We start from the raw sequence: 21,915 nt of genomic DNA on the forward strand, positions 1-21,915 counted from the left end.
TTAAAGCAATGATGGATTGGCATGAACAGGCTTAAAGTGAGACCAGAAAGCATTACACCCCCACCAGCAGCCTGGACCGTTGACACAAGGCAAATTGGGTCCATAGATTCATGCTGCTGCCTCCAAATTCTGACCCTACTATCTGTTTACTATCTCAGCAGAAATCAGGATTCATCAAACCAGGCTCTCTTTTTCCCCCAGTCTTCAACTGTCCAGTTTGGTTGAGTTTCTGCCCACTACAGTCTCCGCTTTTGGCGCCATCAGTCCTGCTATGCTCAAAATCACAGAGATCACATTTTCTCCCCACTGATGGTTGAGGGTGAACTTTACCGGAAGCTGCTGACCTGCATCTGCATGGTTGTTTGCATTACAATGCTGCCACACAAGTGACTGACTTGATAATTAGATTAATGAGTAAGAGAACAGATCTTCCTAATACAACGGTGCTTGGTGAGTGTGTCGGTATGTACATAGAGATATTAGGATACCTAGATTACCTAGACGTACCTTGATTAGCATTAACAAAAATGTAAAAGTAGAGTTTATAAATGTAGTAAAATGAATAAAAGGCAGGTGTCACCCAAACATTCTGCTCTTCTGGAGTTCAATAAATACACCATCAAATAATCCGTTTAAAATATTGGTCAGATCTTGGCTCTGAGTGGTCCAGCGGACTGAGGCGCTACCGCTATGACCTGAGGATCACTGGTTCGAATTTTGGCTGCTAACCAGCACCAGTGTTTCCTAGCCAGCGCATTAGAGCTGGGTACCCGCCTCTTGACAAGCTCTGAGGAAAGAGGCGGGTACCCAGCTCTAATGCGCTGGCTAGGAAACATGGCTACGCATGTGTTGTCCTCACCCTTCCAATGTTGGATGCATCAGAGAAATTCTATCTAATAGAAGTCTCCACAAAGCAGTACAGAAGTCAAGACCTGGGCGGTGAAGGGAAAACTGTGAAGGCCTATAGAGGAAAGATGGACTTCATTATTTGACCACTTTAGGTCCATAGCTGTCTCTGTATTTATACTGTACATTACATATTTGTTTCTCCATTTTCAGTCACATGAATACATGTACAATACACGTATACCTTACATCTATTTCCATGAAGATATCATCATGTGTTTTAACATGGGGATGTCAGTAAAAAGGCTGAACAGTAAACATGGTAATACACAAGTTTTCAACCCTGTTCCTTGAGCACTTCCTCCTGGCCGGCACATTTTCGTGTCATCATGGTCTATAACAACTACTTCACCTCAGGGGGGGGGGCTTTGTAGGCCAATGTGTAGGACCAGGAGCAAAGTTGGGAGCCACTGCTGTAATTGATTTGTAATGCAGGTCAATTACTAAAAAGCTTCTTCACTTATCACGTTTGGGAGCTCAATGTTGTTCTTCACCATTTTCCAAAACCAAGAGTTTTCCCCTCAGCCCAAATCATCTAGAGATGGTTTCCCAGATAGGGATTAAGCCTAGTCATCAAATTTCAATAGAAAAAGCTCTATTCCAAATACAGTCCAGTACTAGGCTTTATTCACATCCAAGAAAACCAGCCACTAGAGTCTAATGTATGCTTCTTTAGTTTTGTGCTGGAGCCGAGAGGCTATTGTAGCTAACAAGTAATGGAAGCTAAAGTACACAGATTAGCACACACTCACCTCAATGTCAGAAATTAGCAGCATCGTTACATCAAATTAGTCTTAAGTGCAAAACTAAAGAAGCAACCTGCAGACATCAAACACGTCCAGGCAGATCGACTGCATTTTGGGAGGGAAAATAGTGAGCGTTTTCATTTTTGCAAAATTATTGCTTTAAAATATGCATCCTGTCTCAGGATGGAAAACGATCCCACATCAAAAGTGAACCTTTCATTAATAAGACCTCTGGACCACATGGATGTTTCTAAGAAAGGCATTTCTGTTACAGTGGCTGCTGCTGTGATCTAAACCTGCTGACTCCAATTAGGACCAATTTAGAAGGTTACTTCACTCCATTCTCCAACAACAACAACAACAGCAGCAGCAGCAGCAGCGTCCCCGGTGTCTCCTCCGGGCAGTTCTGTCTGTATCACATTAAGTCTCATTTATGAACGTCCATATAATCTTTTTTATAACAACATTCGTCATTCTCGAGATAATTTAATCTGTCTGTTGATGTTTTTTTCTTTCCCCTCTTTCCTTTCACTGCACTGAAAAGAAAAAAAGACTCTGAGTGGATAAAAGATAAACAATCTGGGTAAACAATCCTCTAGAAATACCTACGTTTATTAGGAAGAACGCATTCCCAAGGATCCTATCACCTAAGGCAGGGGTGCCCAATCCTGCCTCTGGAGATCTAGTTTCCCGCAGAGTGTACTTCCACCACACCTGATTCAGATAATTAAGAGCTGCAGGGGCATTTGCATTTTTTCTCAGCTCTCAAGGACAAAAGGGCCGGATTCACAAAAGTGTCTTAAGAAAGAAATTCTTAGATGTGCTTAAAAAATAATTAAATAATAATTCATAAATAAATAAATAATCAAACCAAAATAAATTCTACTAAAAATGTTTTAATTGTTATCTTGTTTTCTTTAAAAATAAAAAAAAAGAACAGATAAACTAAATAATTTGATTTTGATGGTGGGCGAATGCTTTTTTTTTTTTAAATGTAAAAATACAGATTATTCTAGACAGTATTCTTAAATATTTTCTTGACTTGACAACAGCCTCGTGCTGGTCTTAGACTGTAAGAGTTTAGAAAGTGAAATTGTTTAAGTTATTTAAATAATAAACCTTTATACAAGGTTGCCTACATAAGGACAATAAATGCTTTCAATGTTAAGCCACTTATTTTCCAAAGCAGATTTTTAAACTTGTTGGCCGTGTCTTCCACCATCACTTCTATCTCTTGTCTACAGATATAATTTTTTTACACTTAGTCTGATTCAGTTTTTCCTCGATTTTGTAGAGAATTAACTAAGAAATTAAATTTAAAAGGTGTTGTTTATGATCATAAGTGCATTTTATTTTAAACTGTCTTTTGTCTTAACAAAAATAATTAATACTTTTTTCCCCTCAAGAACTGCACGTAATTTGGGAACTGCACATAATTTCCACTTTCAGTTTTCATTACGATTCTGACAATCACCAATGTTTTCTTATTTAGGATTTGTTCAATTTACAAGGACAACGGGATCCATCATTATAAAATTAGAGCTGTGAACAATACTGAAACACATCATGAATCTGACGTAGACCTTTTCTTTGGACGTTTCTCAAAAACAAAGTTAAGAAGTTTCTAAGGAAGATAATGGTAACTTCTTAGTATTCATCAACTATTTTCTTAGGAAAGCTTTTCTGTATCCGGCCCCAGGACTGAGCATCCCTATTCTGCAGCAATACAGTATATTACCCCTTTTAAGAAGCCAACAAAACAGCTTTGGCTCGATGGGTCATGACATCGCAAAAGAGAGCACCTGAAAACATGAGCTTACCAGACACAAAAGCAAATGGCTTCCTTTGAGACGTAGTAAAATAGTCTTGCTGGTTCTACATGATGCTTTCTAGATAAGATGATTCGGACACCGGCATCTAGCGCCGCACCTGACGTCATCTGCACTTCATATACCGTAGGAAGAGCCCTTAAAAAAGCTACATAGCCAACTATGTACCCAACAGGAATGTTCCTGTAATATACAGCACTGTAAAGTTCAACAGTTTATTGCAGTCTCCTGAGTGAAAAGTCATCCAAGGGAAAAATGAGACGAATAAAATGTTCATGCACCAGCGTCGTCGGTGTGCTGATTCTGAAGCAGCGTGTGCCTCTGACTGACCCCAACGCTGTACAATCATAGCAAGGACCATGCGGCGTCCGGTAAACAGGGTGTGAGAGTCTGTCAGATCGCGCACTAGGTGTGGGAAGCACTGTGGGGAACAGTCTGACTGAACGAAGGGGGTAGAGGGACAGACACTGCATCACTGGCGAGAGAAGGCGCCGCCGTGCTGCAGTAGGTTATTGATCGGTTTTGGGGCTGGGGGACACGCGAAGAGGAGTGGCACTGCTGAAATCCAGAAAGAAGGGCCCTTCCTGTTTGGGCAGAAAGGTGGAGGGGATGACCTTGTAAATGCCTGCAGGGACGTGGTCCATCTCCAAACAGCAGAAACCACACCTGACGAGAGGTTAAGAATGGAGAGTTACACAGCATGTACAGATGTGCTCAGATGTTTACAATACACATTATCATCACAGACCTGAATGCCATGGAAATATTAAACACAAGGTCAGAATTATACCTACAGGATTAAAAATATTTATACAACAACCAATATTTGGTTAAATGTTTCTTAGGAACTTTCACCTTGACCAGACGCTCTTGGTAGCCATCAACAAGCTTCTGGCAGAATTCTGGTTGGGTATTTGATCACTTGACAGAATTGGTCAAGTTTAATTCATTTGTCTGGACCTGACTTTTAAACACAGTCCTGCTAAAGGAGACAAAGGGTCACTGTACTCTCCAATATACCTCTGGACATTCAGGCTAACATATTTGCCTTGTCTAACCCTAAAACCTTTCCTCCAGCAGCTCTTTTAAGCCTAAAATGTGTCTATTTGGGAGCAAGGGCTACATTCTTATACAGTAGATGTATGAGATGTAAACCTCTCCTGACTGTAGACACTAGTGTTTCAGCAGCCTCCAGTTCATGGCTGGCCTGTGCTATGTTGATTTATGGGGTTATGAGTTTTAAAAGACCCCCAAAAATGAAAAACATCTGCACCATTTCTGTTTCTATTAAAAAACGTATATTGTAACTCATGCTGCCCCAGAAAAAAATATCTTTAAAGAAAATTCTGAATGCCTTAGATTACCATGACATGTAAGCTGTAAGCTTCCAACCACAACTGCAGATTGTCTCTTTTAAAAGGTCTTTCTTGACTTTTGACAAGACAACAAAACAAGGAACCAATATTTATTGATTTAGAAGTGACTAAGATAATGAGGCACCACTTATCCACAAGGAAATATAATAGAATATTTAATCAGGAAATCACACAAAATTCACAGAATTTATTTGTTTATAAATTATTTCTGTGTACTCAAATTCAACCACAGAAATTATGTCCACAGTAGTGAAACACAGAGATATTGGAATTATACCAGACAGATTTTAATAATTGCTTAAAAACTAGCATTGGACCAAACGGCAGATTCTGGGACATACCCAATTAATCATGCAACCAATAGTACCAAATGGCCGCTAGTGTCCACAGCTCAATAATCGGCCCATTTCTTCGTGTGTTTATTCATTTTACTGCATTTGTAACCCTACAGAAATAAATACTATATTTACCTCTAAAGCTCATGCAGGGAGTGCTAATTACTAAACTGCACATGTTCATAATATGGATGTCCTCATACAGGCATATCCAGACATTTTTTTTTTTAGAGCCTGTTTTTACCACTCAACCCACAGTCCCCTATACACACTATTAACAGAACTTAATCACAGCTCATAACAGCATTCTCAGAAGGTAAAAGCAGCAGTTAAAGCAGCAGCTGGAACTAATGTACAGTGCAACACAAAACTTTAAACATAAAATCTGTGGTTCTAGTGATCTGACTGTGTTTAAGTTGCTGTTCCTCCAGATGTTTGTCTATTTTCTGTTGTTTTTACACATACCTCCAAACCAACCCAGTTGTACTTGTACAATGATTTTGATTTGTCATTTTGACAATGAGCCGTACTTGAAGCTCGAAGGGCTCTCGGTGCGGATCGGCTTTTGACCGTATATTTTGTCTTGACCATATATAAATGGAATACATAAAATCACACTACTCTTGAAATATGGACCACATCATAACCCTTGACTAGATTTAGAGAAATAACACTGGCTTTGATGGGTCCATGTCCTATGTTCACATACAGGCTTTTACAAGCACTTAATGGAACTTACACACTCGCACACTCACTCACATTTAGTAGGCCCACAATTCTCCGCGATGGAGAGCCCTTACCATACCATAAATGGTACCTCATAAGAATGGTCCATACAGTAATTATAAACAACTGAAATGTATGCAGCAGTCTATCATTGAGCCAGCTGTTGGGAAAGCCTCAGTAAACAGCATGTTCCCCCCCTTTTTTCCAGTGAATATCAGCCCTGGCTTTATTTTCTGTATTTTCTCCTTTGTCCTGACACCTATACAATTACGAGAGAAGACTTCTCCTCCATACACCTCTCTTTGTGCCTTTACTCCAGGGAAGAACAGAAGAACCTTACCTGTAATCTCCACTGGCCTTCCTCAGGACAGCTGGGTCACCTGCAATGGACACGGGGAGAACCTCAAAGCCCACGCTGTACTGCCTGCCACAACAAAACCCACAACATTCACATGTTTGACAAGTAGTCAAATCACCTCACAATACAGAGACTACAATCCTAACCATGCATGTGTATGTTCACTGGGATGCTACTATAGAAAAGATTACTTAGTATGCAATGCTGACAGTTACTGTTAGTGAGCCTGTGGACCAGTTGTTGTTTGCCAGTCTCAGAAGGTTGTCATCAGTGAGTCCACACTGCCCTCTCTCCTGACTGTGCCATGGTTCCAGTAGCTTTTTTTAAATTTATTATCATTTTACATAACCAATGAATTTTCCCCCACCACTTTTGGACATTTGGCAAGCAAAAGGGATATGTGCATCCTCAAGTGGTTCTAGGTAGACAGGCAGTCTTACCTTGAGCCTCGGAGCTCGATGAGCAAAGGCCCCGATTTCTCCAGGTTAAACTGGTAGCTAGGGTTATTCTTGTAGGTGTCCCTGTAGTTCCCACAGCCTCCTGCAGTGATCCCTTTCCACTGGCCATTGATCTGCGCAGACAGATATAAGAGGAGGAGAAGACAGGAGTCTTTTTAGTATAGCAGGAGTAGTAACGCACACATACGGTTCTCACAATAAATGAAACGACTGATCTAGATCACGCTTACCCTTTTGGTGTAGGTGAAGGGTGTTGGAATTTTGCCAAAATTAAATTTGCACACTGAGTAGACCTGGTAGAGAAATCAGAGCATTTAATAATAATAGTAGTTAGTGAACTACATGCAAAACTCTAACTGGTTGCTGCCAGTCTCTCAGTAGTACTGATTTCATATTGCCAGGATGCTTTTAAAAAAAGCTTCTTAAAATGAGCCAGAAACACAAGGACTGTAAACAAACACATCATAAGGATATCTGAACATACCAGAAAACAGTTCTGTGAGCAAGGATGAAGCTATTCTAATGTAAATAAGCTCCAGATGAGCTTGGGGTCATATCAATGTTAGTGCTGTACATTTTTTTCTCCTATTTCTCTCTCTTCTACAAAATGGCAGCATATAAAAGTCACACAAGATCAATAGAACACACCCTCACACACCATGGTACCATATAAATGTGTGTGCAAAAGAGAGTTACCCTTAGTGTGTAGTTGATGGTATTTTGCTTTTCATACTGGGACACCACCAGTGTAAATGTGTGAGTTCCAGCACTGGTCAGCTTGATCTTGGTCAGGTAATGTGGGCTGTTGATTCTTATGCCATCAATATAAGGTGGAGGATCAGCTACAAGAGCAGAGACAAAGACAAAGAGTCTTACGTAAACTGATTTAGAGCTGGAGTTTAATACATAAAAGCTTAAAAAAACAGAATTACTCATAATTGCCCGTTTGATTTATTCAAAGATGCTTACCTGGATAATAGACCTTCTTTCCGTCAGTCTTGTAAACAACTAAAGTGATGAACTCTCGGTTCTGGGCAAAGTCATCCTTGAGGATGAAAGAAAGAATAAGCATAATATCACAGTTTAAATGTCATATAATTGCATTCAGTTAGTCTACTCTGTGATTAAATATAACAGGTGAAGGTCATTGTCATTTGTGGCTGTACCTTGTCAGTGATGTGTCTCGTCAGCAGCACCCACACTGCAGCACCCCCCTGTGGACACTGCACCTCCAGCTTGTACTGAGGGTTATTAGCCAAGCTGTAGGCATCTTTCACAGGGCCCTGTTTCCCATCCCAGCTACTGCAAAGGCAAGACAGAAAACAAAAGCTGGACATTTATGCATCCCTGCAACCTCCTCCATCCTCAATTTCATCTTCAGGGACTCTTCATGTATACTTTGAAGATTAGGGCATTATTGGAAAGAAGGTTTATACAGAGGTCGCAGCTCAGTTATGATGTGGGATTAAAGACCTCTTGGGTCATGCATCATTTGGTAGTTGGTCAAATAACAAACAAGAAACCCTAAGTCTAAGCTGTTTTTGATTATGTGCTTATTTGTCCTACCCTTGAACCATTAATGGATCACATGAGTTATGAGTTTGTTACAAATTCTGCTTTGTTTACTAGTGTCTAAGCTTAGAGGTATCTTTAAATTCTAGTCTATTCTAACAAGCTAAGGATATTTTTTGGAGTAAACAGCGAAGCACTTCTGTAAGTCGCTCTGGATAAGAGCGCCTGCTAAATGCTGTAAATGTAAATGCTACATACACCGATCAGCCAGAACATTAAAACCTAATAACATAAGCCCAATATTGTGTAGATCCCCCTTGTCATGCCAAAACACCTCTGTTCAGTGAAGGCATGGACTTCACAAAACGTCTGAACTGATGTCCAGTTGCATCTTGAATCAAGACGTTAACAGCAGATCCATTAAGTCCTGTCCAAATGGGCTAGCCTTCACTCCCCTCGAACATCAGTGAGACTTGGGTGCCCATGACCGTGTAGCCGGTTCATCAGTTGTTCGGTACTGACCATTACATCCCAGGAACACCCCACAAGATCTGCCTGACCCACTCATCTAGCTATCACAATCCGTCCCTTGCCAAAGTGGATCAGATCTTTATGCTAGTCCATTTTTCCTGCCTCTAACACATTTGAAACTTTGAGAATTGACTGTTCACTTGCTGCCTAATATATCCACCTCTTGACAGATGCCACTGTACCCAGATCATCAATGTAATTTACTATTCAGCTGTTAGTGGTTTTATTTTATGGCTAATGGGTGTACATGCATGTCATTTAAAAGTAGAGCCGCTATTACAAACAAACAGGGGATATGTGTTGATGGCACGTTCTCCCGCTGAGAGGCAAATCATTCTGCAGCAGGCTGTGTTTATTAGGGGAAATAGTTAAAGGCAGTTGGTCATGACTGCAATCCAACCAAATTACTAAAGAATCAGTGGTCCACGGACATTGCCGCGTAGCCAGGAACTTCCAGCTAACTGAGGCCATTCACAGGATCAACATCATAGGATATAGCTTCAGATCTGAGAGCAAAGTCAAGTGAATGGTCTTAGGAGTGTTTGCGTTAGCGGCATTCATACTAAACACGTATGCTGCCACTCAGTTTGTCTTTTTGCTACTCAGTGGGCATGGCTGCAGTGACTCCCGTCACCAGTGACGTCACTGGCATACCTTCTAATATACAGCAATATCAGCGACTTGTCATAGCTATTTGACTTCTGACAAAGCTTGTAGTTGGTTTGGAGGAGCACTTTGGTAAGGTTGCCAGTCTTTTGAGGTCAAAACAGGGACGTTATGTTTGAAGCATATAGCAATATTCCTATTTTGACTACTTTAGAACTTCATAATTTATGTGACACAGATACTTACTCTAGTAAAAAAAAGTACAGGCGGGTTAAAGGTGAGCCGACTCCTGTAAACATCCTTAATTTTTCCTCATAGACAAACAGCGTTGACCCAGAGCTTAGCTGGAGGTTAGTGGCAAACTACAGTACAGTACATAATATCCTCACAGAGACAAACTGACACAGCGCCACTCACATAATAAAAGATGAAGCCATCCAGCTTCGCACTTGTAATACGGATCTTAAAGGGGCTGACCTGTGTATGCACGAAGACTCTTTAAACAGACTGGGATTCCAGCTCAGGTAGATGACATCATAGTATTGGCACAAGTCCTCCCAGATGATCCAGAACACACCTTAAATACAGTCCCAAGTTAGTTCATGGCCCTACTGTGGTACTACGCCTTCTCGGTTCACCTGGTGTTGAAGACCCAGAAGTTTTTCTCTTACCGTTATCAAACTTCTGTGCAGTTTTGGGGTCAAAGTTGAGGTACTTAAGTAGATCAGGAGTCCAGTTCTTCTCATCACGCTCGCAGTAACGGCCCTTCCACCTGAGATGGCTCCAAGGGTTCTTCAGCTGCAGGAAGCGCTTACCCTGCAGTCCATAACAGTGAATCAGACGCCTTGGTTAGGAAGGCAAGACTGGCTTATTTACTGTAGAAATTGCTACATGTAATGCATAGACTGTGTCGGGAATATTACTTCAATATATCTCGTTTTAGTATTATGGGCTTTTCACATGGCAAGCAACAGTGACATATCAATTGTTCATTTTCTATGAGCGGCAGATGGGCAGGCAGGGGATGCAATAAGCAAATTAGACCATGAGAAACCACAACATGTGTCCTTGAGACAAGCACACCTCCAGCTGCCTCAGAATTGAAAGTTTTTTTAAATGATCATTATAATGCTTTAGTTTGTGGCCCTCTGCTTTAGATATTTGTCTTTATTTCTATTTTTGATTTTTTAAGTATACACTGGACAGGCGCTAACTAGCTAGCCACAACATTACAACATTAGAGACAGGAACACTAGAGACAGGAACTAACTCCAATATCAATGTAATTTGTAGTGGTTAAATTAACGTATGTAGGACAAAATGTACAGGCCTCAAAACCCGTTGGTTAACAATAAAGCATGGGCCACTTCCTAAAATTCCAGCATAGATCCAAGGCTTGTCAGGATGTTAGTGGTGAAGCACAATATGTCCATGGCAACACAATCATTTTAATGTGCATGCATTGAGAATAATGACCAAATGAAAAGTCTGTAGAAAGAGAAAAGGGCATCCCAAACTGACCTTGTGTTCCCTGATGTCTAGCACAGCATAGGCATGCGTAGGCACTAAGCCCCACTTCTCTCCTTCCTCCTCCGTCATGACACCTGTCGCTGTTGTTATGAGGACGTCTCCTCTGTGAAACCTGTCAAAGTGAAATTCACAACAGACAGTGACGCTCAAATATCTGTCAGCTAAAAGAACACAGTCTTTAATAACAGCAGCAGAACACTGCGATGGCAGGTCTGCGGGTCTTCTCTTGTGCTTACCTTTGGTAAAGCATGCGGAAAGTGTCATCCTTGCTGAAGGACTGATTGTCTGAGTGCATGGCAATGCGCTCTGGAATCCAGCCAGTCAGTGCATGCAGATCAATATTCTACAAATAAAAACAAATAATCTCAATAGGAAGAACAAAGGGTTAAAAAATACGTAATAGTTCTATTAGATTATATTAAATGTAATTGTCTTATTAGCACACAGATTTAAAATGTTGTTATTAGTACTTATCCTTACAGAATTGGAGCCAGGGAAATCGTATCCACCCATCACCTTCATGTAGGCCTTCTCTATGAGAGAAACCCATAGTTCGTTTCGGTTACTAGAGTAGGAGCAGAGCAGCTCGCCGTTGCGGTCCACTGGGAGGAAATCATCAATGATCACCTGAAGGCAAAATGCTTTCAACACATCTTTGCAAATAAACGGTGCTAATCAAATGTCATTAAAGATCAGCATGCAAATAATTTTACATTTCTTCTAATTCACTGCTCAAAAGTTTGGGATAAATGTTTTTATATAATATGTTTTATATTTTATGTTTTTATAAATTAATGATTGCGAATAAATAAATATACAATTATGATGTTAGTCCAACTTCACACATTTTAAATAATTACTAATAGAAAATAGGATGTTTTGTATCTGGAATGATGAATGGAGCTGTACATGGTACTAAGATGAATAAGAAACATGTGCAGCATCAGGAATGACAGAAATATTATCATCCAGACTCAATCACAAGCAAATAATCTGACACATTATATAACATCATGAGTTATTCAGTACATAAGCATAGCATGAAGTATATCATCAAGGTCACGCAAAAACCTTGTATTTCTATTTTTGCAGTTTTTCTGGCAGTTGTTCCTGACACTGTTTCACAATTTCTTGATGAATGGACTGACAGAAATGCCCCGAAAAGACTTGGAATAAAATCTTTGTACTTTGACTTTTACTGAAAGTTAAAAAAGACTTTTTCCTTTTCCTGGAAAGTTGCCATTTAGGAAATACAAGGTTTTTGGAATCTATCATTGTGTTCTTAACAATATACATAAAATATTGAATAAAATATCTATATACACCCTCCGATGTCATTATTTATATATTAATAATATACAACATTGTACAAATCGGTGGTTCTCAAAACAGTCCCACAGTAAACACATATTTTTGTTCTCTCTCAACTCATTACATATTAAGAGGGCCCTGACAACTGGTTTTAAAAATCACGGTTATCGTTTTATTATTATTCATTATTTTATTAATAAAGTAATTATTATTACAAAAGTTATTATTTATGCATGTGTAATTTAACAATAATCAAAATTCCAAACTTTTGAACAGTAAAATGTAAACCACAGAATCTGTACCTTCCTAGGGACTCCATTTATGTGCAGTTTCACCATGTATTTCCCACATGGATTATACTCTGGCTCCCCCCTCCTATTCTGCGGGTAAATGATGCTGAAAATCACACACACAGACACACACAGACACACAGACACACACCTCTGTGAATTTCTTATGTCGTCATCACTGCGATACTCACACTGCTGTCCATTACTAATTCATTAAATTGAGTCAGGTGTGCTTTGAGAGTGCACTGCCGAGAATACGAAGCAGATGATTGAATGGTTTCAAGGTTTTGCGCAGTAATCCCTGTCGTCAGCTGTGACTCAGCTAAAGTAATGCAGAGGATTTGCAGTGTGACTCTACCTGGTGATCAACTTCTTGTTAAAGCGTCTCTCATATGCCGCACTAATGGCCAAAGAGGCGACGAAAGAACAGTCTGATACTACCGTCTGCAACAACAAAACACAGTATTTAGAGCTGCTTTAAAAACTTTAAAAACTCAGGACATGAAAAGGTCAGCGGATGTGTTAAGAGTTCTGGAGCACAGGAAACAGTGGCACCTGTTTGATGCTGAAGCTGGACACAGTGAAGATCATGGTGGGGTTGTTGCAGATGTCGTCCGGTCGGATCCAGCGAGAGAAGATAGCAGTTTGTTTAGGGGACAGGGCCAGCTTTCCAAACTTGTCCCTTTACAGAAACAAACAATGATCTTTTTGAGCAAATCTCTGAAACTATATTATATTACGAACATAATATAGTATATTAATCAAAGCATGTACAGCTTTACCACTTTAATGATAAGTACCCTACATTTGACTTATTCACTCCCCTAACTGCATACATTACATATTAGTGACTGTAGTTACTGGATAATTCATAGTAGTTACTAAATAATATGTCTAAATATTAATGACCATGTTTGAATTATGAATTATATTTAATATAGATAATTTAATATAGATAATAAATGATATTTAATATAGATAAATATCACAGAATAATATGCCTAGAGTCTTACAGCAGTTCTATATACTTGGTCATTAGACAACGCTAGTTATCCTCAGAAAAGTACACCGAAAAAAAAACCAAATAACTCACGAGAATGGAACAGGAAATGCAAAGCGTTCCCTCAGGTCAACATTCATGAATGGCACATACTCAATTCCGTTTATCTTGGAAGTCTTCCTTCAATACACAAAGCAAAATCAATATGAGAAACACATCTGTATTTGACATACAGTGGCAGGTAAAAATGTGGGCACCCCTGGGCACATGCAAATGAAGAGAGTTAAGCAAGTTAAATATAACCTAATTCCCAAAAGGTAAATTAAAGAACTAAAGTAACTAAAACAATTCATTTAAAATGATTATCTTACCAGTGGAATGTTCCCTGTGCAACTGGCTGGATCTAAAAGCATGATTGAGACCACCCCCGTGCAGCCAAAGGTTCTGTTTTAATAATTAGTCCACAGAACTTCTTTCCAGTATTGTTTGGATTAATATTAGGGATGTCCTGATTATTTTTTTCCTGAGTTTCTTAATGAAACTATCAGTCAAATTCCACCTTAAATAATGCAGCAGTGACGTTCTACTGTTGTGTACATAATGTAACTGGCACTATTTAAATTGGAATGGAGAGTTAAAATTAGAAGCCAACTTCAGCTTTTGTTTTGACTGCTAACTGGTAACGTCATCACACTTACCAGTTAAAATAAAGCTCTGCTTTGTTCAGCTTTATAATTGTGTTCCAAATGAGGGTCTAGGGTAGTTTTTGCAGGAAATGTTTTATTTAGCTCTTTTCATGAAGGATATATTTGTGCAAGTGTGCAGCACCATTCCACGAATAAACAGTGGGTCTAATTTGCGCTTCCAGCAATCCTTCGAGCAGCTCTCCTGGAAAGGTTTACAGGTATTCCAGACCTTATATTGACCTCAAACACTCAAACACCGCCATTTCTTAGTTACATTACAACCTAAGGAAACAGCTACTAGAAAACACTATCTACACTGCTAGCTTCTTAGAGCCTTCTCGTACTTTGTGGTCATCAATTATTTTATTGTCAGAGTGATAGACAGCTGTTTAGAGGACCCCATAACTGCTGATCGTTGGTACTGGGTTTGATGAGTCAGAATATTTAAAAGCTTTGCAATTTGCTTCATCTGGCTCCTTCTGAAGATGACTGATCAAGCCATAGCCCTAACAAGCTAATTAAAATGGAAACCAATTTAACTAAAATTGTAACCAAACAAAAATAATTCTAATAAAAAAAGTTTATCTTTTGTAAACCAGTATTTTTCCTTACTTAACTATTTACAGTAGGAAATTCTTACCAGTGGTGCCCAAACCTTTGCATGTCACTTTTCACAGCCATATACGTGGGGCCATCACAAATGTGGAAGTATGTTAGAGTGTGTGTAGCTGCAGCAGCTAGCTGTCCTAACCTGAGCACCTCTATCTCCTCCGCCGTGTATCGCTGACCCTGTGGCTCGCTGGACTGCACCGCTCTTACTGGCTGTGGCTTGTCATTGAGTGAGAAGTCAGGACCTAGAGGCAGGTATTGCTTCACTGGAGCAGGGGCTTTAGGAGTGGAGGCAGTGGATTTTTCCTGGGGTGTGGGTTTAGAAAGGGAGTCTTTCAGTCCCTCTGCCCTGAACGATATGAAGAAGGAGAATGACAAAAAAAAGGTGATGGTGAAATTAAATGAGCCCCAATACAACACATTAACTACATCACAGAATAACAATCAAAACAAGGCAAAATCATTCAACATTTAACTGTTATGCTGAACTTATTCGACAGCCATCATAACCAGCAAAGCAGCGAATGGTTTAAATTATTGACTAATTGTAGTTCTGTGTATCTGTGCTACAAACTGCTATAGCCACCACATTAAGCAACGGTATTTAGAATTGGGTGGGGAAAATACAGATTTCATATTTACATATTTAATATTTTGAGCCAATCTGATCATGGGGCCTTTATGAGGGCTTCTTGCATCGAAGGTCTGACTAAATCTCATTTTTCTCTCAAATCCAAATGACTTAATAATCATATATTATACAGTCCATTTCTTGTACTATTCAATGTACACACACAGATGATCCAGAGAATTAGGTTAAATGCCCACAAAAAGGTTCTCAGGGAGTAAATCCCAGGACTGCAGGCACTCCAGTAAGTTCAGTAAATGTGATTAGACTAGACATGGAGAGAAATTAAAGACAGCAACCTTTCCCATTTAAACCAATCAGCCATGTTTCTGTAGTGGGATTCACACACTTTTATACCCCCTACATTGTAATACATCTGGAATATTCCACAATGCAAGTTCACCTGTCTAGTGCTTGGCGAGCCAACTGCTTCAATTTGCCCTGTAGTGCTTGATCTGAGGTCTCGTTGGACTGCAGGAGACAGGGAGAAAGGAGAGTAGAGGTCAATGAAGCAATCAATCTTGAAAGAGACACTTTAGCTCTGTGCTCCCACACCAACACCTGCTGCAAAACTGACAGGTTATAAAGTCATGCTTGCATTCTCACTATCAAAACTCCTAGGCAACAACCCTGCTGGCATGTTCTACTACCATACACATGGGATACATTTTCTCTCCATTTGTCTCCTCTATACCATGTACCATGTACCAGGTAATAAAATGACATATTATGAATGCTCTACCACAGCTTCCATGCACCCTAGTACTTTTTTACTAGCATTTTTTCCAAGGTCAGAATTATACACACTGGATCAAATATGTTCATACAACCACTGAGTTTATTATTTTACTGGTGCTGAAAAATCCAAAACGCAGACCAAGGCCTTTTAACTTGATCATGATGGACTATGGCTGGTAACTTCCCTGTGCCCACATAAAAGGGCACTTATTGGATTGACCAACACAGAGTACAAAGGGAAAGAGAAAGGAGCTCAGTGCAGATCTGAGAAGGACAACTGTAGATTTACACAGGTCAGGAATGTCTCTGAGCCATTACTAAACAACTGCAGATTCCAAAATAATCTGTGCATTCAAAAGTTGTTGCAAATGTAAGTACAGATTATTGGGAGGTGTGGAATGGATAAAGCAGGCGAACATCAAGCTTTATGATTGGCCTTTCCAAAGGCCCGACCTGAAGTATGTGGATTGTGTTGAAAGGTCAGGCGCGTGCAGGACAATCTACTAATTCTGCCCAGATACCTATCAAATATCCAACAAAAAATTTTACCAGAAGCTTGGTGATGGTTACCAAAAAGGCTCTGGTCAAGGTGACATATAACCAGATATTAGGTGTGCTGTATGTATATGTTTGACCTTGCATGCACAAATTTGACCCTTATTGAAGCGGTCACTGTAGAAATATAACATATAAACTAAAAGTTCTACACCAAAACATTCTTCTCACACGTTCTGAAATCAGGAACTGCTGCACCACGGACAACACATGAACACATGAAATCCAATCTGACTCTTAATTGGATTAGAAACCACACATGAACATGACCGGTGCTCTTTTGCTATTCAGATTGCAGAAATTCCGCCCCCTGCTAAAATTAGACCTGTAAAAAAAATACTATTCGAGAGGTCTGTCTGAACAAAGCTAATGACTCACTGCTTGTATGCACAGCTCCACGGCCTGTGAGTAGAGCTCTATGGCCTCGTCACTGTTACCCTTCTCATCCTCCTCAAAGGCCTGGGTCACCAGGAAGTACGCCCGCTCGAGGTCCAGCTGATGCTTGGTCTTTAGCGGGTCACTGCTCTGTGCTTGAACTGGTGAGGGAGATTTGATCAGTGTGTTTACATACAGACGAAGAACATAAATGTAACCATTCAGCAGTTAAAACTACATATAACTTTGAGGTGATGTTAAACTCTGTTACTGAAATAAAGTCAGCAAATAGTCCAGTATACAGTAGAGGCTTATTAAACTAATAAACTGCACACATATGACGTAAAAGTGGCATGCTTCTTGATTTGCTTACTCAGAATCAGAGTCTGATGCTTTATTATCAGAGAAGTGAGTCATGTTTCTTAATACTGGGGCTGGGCTATCATATTACTATTCATTAATAGAAAGTGGGAGATGGTAAAGTCTTTTATTTACAGCCGTAAAAAGAAAGGAGGATTTTGATGACGTAGATCCTTTCTGAAAGTCACACCCATACTCTTTGTTACTCACATTCAGACTCTAACCAAGCCCTGGCTGGAGCCAGCGTTACTGGAGCATAAGCAATGGAAAGTATAAGTTCATAAGTTCTCTCCTGAAAGTGAAACGACGACGACGACGACAACACTGAGAGAAACCCCAAAACGTTTTTTTAACGTTTATTTATTTCTCAAATAGATCCACTTCTATATCTATAAACTGAACTGGTAACAGACCTAACTGCTTGTCCACTTTGCTAGAGTGTGTTGGCAGTAATGTCTTCCAGACAGTGTCACTATATTCCAGTGTTTCAGAGAAGCACTGACCAGCGCTGAGGAGAGTCTGTACTCGTTCCAGGTACTCATTCACTTTTCCCTGAATGTTCTCCAGTTTCGACCCAGCCATGCCGGCATAGATGAGCGCTTGGGCTGCCTCCTGAAAGCAAAAGGAAACCATTAGTGGTCAGTTTTCCATCTTGAGTCTTTTTTTTTTTTGATGCAGATTAAAAGGGAAAAAAAAACATCATGTGATCACATTACATAAATAACCTATCATTTACATATGTGTCAAGTGTATTTCTAATAATGTCTTGAAAGTAGGCACTGTGGGCCAAAGTGAATGTGTGTTTATGTGTCTACAAGTGACAGATCAACACACTTCTGAATACAGCACAGAAAGCACCTCCACTTTCTGTCTTTTTTCTGACAGTTAGTTAGTTATCTAGCTACCTGTCATCACATAGAGCCACTGGTTTTGTAAAACTCACCTTGTAAAAGAAAATCGCTTCATTGTATTTCCCTTTCTGGTCGTGAAACACCGCCGATTTGGCAAATTTCACAGCATCGAGCTCCAGCGCACTACAATCCATTTTAGCACCCTAAACACCAGAGAAACACCAGTCCCTCTCCCTCTCTCTCCCCCTCTCTCTCTCTCTCTCTCTCTCTCTCTCTGACAGTCTGTGATAGCCTGTGAGAGCTCTACGGCTTCTTCTCCATGCCAGCTAAGCTAAACACAGGCTAAACACGAGCTAGCCAAGTTAACAGACAAACCGTCTTTTTTAGCACACAGCAGTAAAATTCCACTTCACTCCGTTTCCAATAATAAAACGATTTCAAGGTAGGGACGTTTCTCGAAATTGTCTACCCTCAAAATACCCTCAAAGTCCCTCCGGAGTAAGAGAAAGTCCTCAGCTAACTTAGTGCTAATAGCTCTTGTCAATAACAACCCTAGCTACAAACACGGCGCACTTCCGCCTAGGTGGGCGTTTCCCGGAGTTGTCGTCTACATCAGATGGGCTTAAACCAAAAACACAAATGTCCCAGCTTCGCTCATTTGCCTAGACTGTATACCCAAACCCATGTTCACGTATTCACATATCTAATTATACATCTGCGACTGAACTGTCTTCCCCTAGCCTGGCTGGCTCTCGTTGAGAGTTGAATCTTTTGAACCGGTTCTCCGGTTCTTTAATGAAGCGTCAATCCGATGTACACATCTAACTGAATCGAGTCGTGACGTTAGATCCTAACCACTTACCAATGACCAATTAACCAATTCATTTTAGTCTTTATTATTTAAAAAAAAAATCATAATCTTAAACTTACGATCATCATAAAAAATATATTATAACATTTAATTTCGGTTCAACTTCACTGCATGCATTTGCTCATCAGACTCGTTGAAGACAAATACGGTGGAACTGATCATTTCCAGATAAAAACAGAAAAGGCTAGTTAGCTGGACACCAGCAAAACTAGCATATTGTGAACGCTGATGCTGTAAAGCAGCACTAAAGATGATCAGATTCACTGTAAAACGGACAGCTCTAAAGAATCGATTGAATGAACTGAGTCGAATTGAAATCATCCCTGCAGCTCGTGGGGGCATCCACGCTGCCAGGAGCGGATTCATACGTAGCTCATTAAAGAGCGGTCATTAAAATCACTGAAACCTGAAGATTGATTCTTTTGATCATTAAAAAAATCCAATAATTAAGTTTTCCTACCCAATGATTGTTTTTTGTGGAGTCATTAGTCCTATCCACCGAGCTACAGATGATTATCGCGCGTGCGCAAATATAGTACAATAACATCTTCTTATATGTTATTCTGTTACTATTATTTTATATTACTAATAATCTGATCTTTGCCTCGTGATACAGTTCTTTAGGTTGTCAAAATGTTTCATTTAATACGTCACTGGATAAGTGACGCTCCTAACGACAGTTGTTTTGATAGGACGTCATTCAGCTGTACGACGTCTGTAAGGCATTTCGTCAAGGTAGCACAACACGACAAGTTCCCTTGAACACGTGAATGTGACGAAGAAATATATTAAATTACACTGTTTTTCAAACTATGGACTAATACGACAGAATTGGTTTAGCATATACCATTATAATTTTATAATATTCGCTTGTGTCACTTTATTCATTTATTCATATTTGAAAATAAAAAATCCAACCTTTTCAAAAAACAAACAAACCAGTGTAAGAAGGACCAAATTGGAGTACTAAATATAGGTAAAAATATTTAATATAAATAAATATAGGTATAATTAAATATGGGTACATTTTACATCATGTTTTTTTTTTCGTTTATTTTCCATCACATTACATATACTTGATCAGGATACCTTATGATCAAAATGATTTTATATTTATGATATTAAATGATGATATTTGCAGTTTCTCCTCAGCTTCATTCTACCACAGTCTGACGTTGGAGCACTGAAATCAGTGGCAGTCTGAGAGAAGTCAGGAAAAAGCAGCACCTCACCTCAGAATATGAATCGGCTACACACAAAGGCTGCACAGTAGATGGCGCTATAACACAGGAGAAAACCCCTTCAGAGGCATGAAGGGGATAATTATTGTCAGTAATTCATACAACACTTAATTATTAAATTAATTATTTAACACATTGCAATCTACACTTCCTTTGACTTAGTGTTTTTCAGTCCTGTCAGTGCATGTATTTATAAAATCTTTATAAATGCAATCATTTGCATTTATGAATTAAATAATAACAAATTAAACTTTGATCAAATTTTAAGATTTGGTTCTTTTAGGTTCACATTTGCCCCAGCAATCGTAAACAACAACAACAACAACAAATACAATCATCATAAAAACTAAATAATCTATAGTTTCATTAACATTAACAACTCATTATCTTTTGATTACCGGGACAAATACAAGACTTTAAATGAAGTTAAAAAAATATATCTGGAAAACCTTTCTGAAGTGCTTAATATTTTACCTTGAATTTTCCCTTTATTTTCAGTTTCAAGATGTCATCAATATTGAATAAATCTGTAATGCTGTTATCAGTTATTAGTAAAAATAAGAAAAAAATCCAGATGGTTTAGCATTAAATATTGCTACAGATTCTTTAACATGAATTAAAATCCCATTCTTAAAGCAATCATCTAAAAGAAGAGGTTTATTTTTTGTATTTAATATCTTTGTTATTCCACATCAGACACCTGTGAGGACAGAAATTGAGCTTACATGCCATCAACAATGAACAGGATTATGTACCAGAGATTATTTTGGACTCCAGAAATGGCCCTTCTATATACCTCCAGAGGTGAGATTCATTACACATTCCTCTTATATAGACTCCTGTTTATGCACAGTCCCGTTTCAATTTCAATTCACAGTTCAACCTTAGTTAAGGTATACGTGTGCACACTGATACTCACAGACTTTGCTTTCCTCAGGGGTTTATTGTGTAAACGGGGTTATTAAGGGTACCTAGTGTAAACAGACCGCTTATATTAGCATCTCATTCACATACAGCTGTTTATGTTGCTTGAGGGACCAAAACCTAAAGCAAAACCTTGTACAAAAGTTGGACCATGACGTACATGATATGTATATGTACCTGTATATGATAATAAGGAAGGAGACTGTAAGAGAGGGGGAAGACTTCAAATAAATTTGTGTTGGAGTTCTGATGGCTTCTGACTTGTGGTTGAAGGCCAGACCCCCACCCCCTCTCTGATAAGGGGCGCTAAGACAGCAAGACATGGCAGAGTTGAAGGGAAGTGATGGGGTGGTGGTGGGTTGTGGAAACGGTGTAAAGCGGTGAACAAGATTGGAAGTTGGAATTTATAGGATGTTCGATTGGGTGAAAAAGAATTCTGAGGCGTCCTCCAAAAATTCATTTATTCTATGAGCAGAAGAAAGAAACTGTAAACATATTTGATTCTAAGTCATTTTGGAACATTTTTATTGGTCAATTCACAATAAAATGTTACTATGACATAA

The 21,915-nt window shown here is 39.3% G+C and overlaps 1 protein-coding gene across 1 annotated transcript; it reads right to left on the bottom strand.

Annotated features, from left to right (window-relative positions):
• Positions 1–1,511: 1,511 nt before the first annotated feature.
• Positions 1,512–19,053, bottom strand: capn7 (calpain 7). The gene is made up of 21 exons (XM_072680062.1): positions 18,409–19,053; positions 17,969–18,077; positions 17,109–17,266; positions 15,841–15,908; positions 14,952–15,158; positions 13,608–13,694; positions 13,070–13,196; positions 12,873–12,958; positions 12,527–12,620; positions 11,394–11,540; positions 11,150–11,256; positions 10,905–11,025; positions 10,055–10,199; positions 9,861–9,960; positions 7,901–8,036; positions 7,704–7,779; positions 7,431–7,576; positions 6,965–7,027; positions 6,717–6,847; positions 6,259–6,342; positions 1,512–4,147 (listed from the first exon to the last, which is right to left on the bottom strand). Exons 1-21 carry the CDS (start codon positions 18,508–18,510, stop codon positions 3,991–3,993), a joined length of 2,451 nt encoding a protein of 816 aa, XP_072536163.1. The 5' UTR covers positions 18,511–19,053; the 3' UTR covers positions 1,512–3,990.
• Positions 19,054–21,915: the final 2,862 nt, after the last annotated feature.

This window comes from Salminus brasiliensis, chromosome 5 (genome assembly GCF_030463535.1).
Source record: "Salminus brasiliensis chromosome 5, fSalBra1.hap2, whole genome shotgun sequence".
Classification (NCBI taxonomy): domain Eukaryota; kingdom Metazoa; phylum Chordata; class Actinopteri; order Characiformes; family Bryconidae; genus Salminus; species Salminus brasiliensis.

Coding starts and splice junctions, on each gene's coding strand:
- capn7 (XM_072680062.1), bottom strand. CDS start 18,510: ATGGATTGTAGTGCGCTGGAGCTCGATGCTGTGAAATTTGCCAAATCG. Junction 15,909..17,108: donor TGGAGCTGTGCATACAAGCA/GTGAGTCATTAG, acceptor TGTCTCCTGCAG/TCCAACGAGACCTCAGATCA. Junction 13,197..13,607: donor GCATTTCCTGTTCCATTCTC/GTGAGTTATTTG, acceptor GTTTCTGTAAAG/GGACAAGTTTGGAAAGCTGG.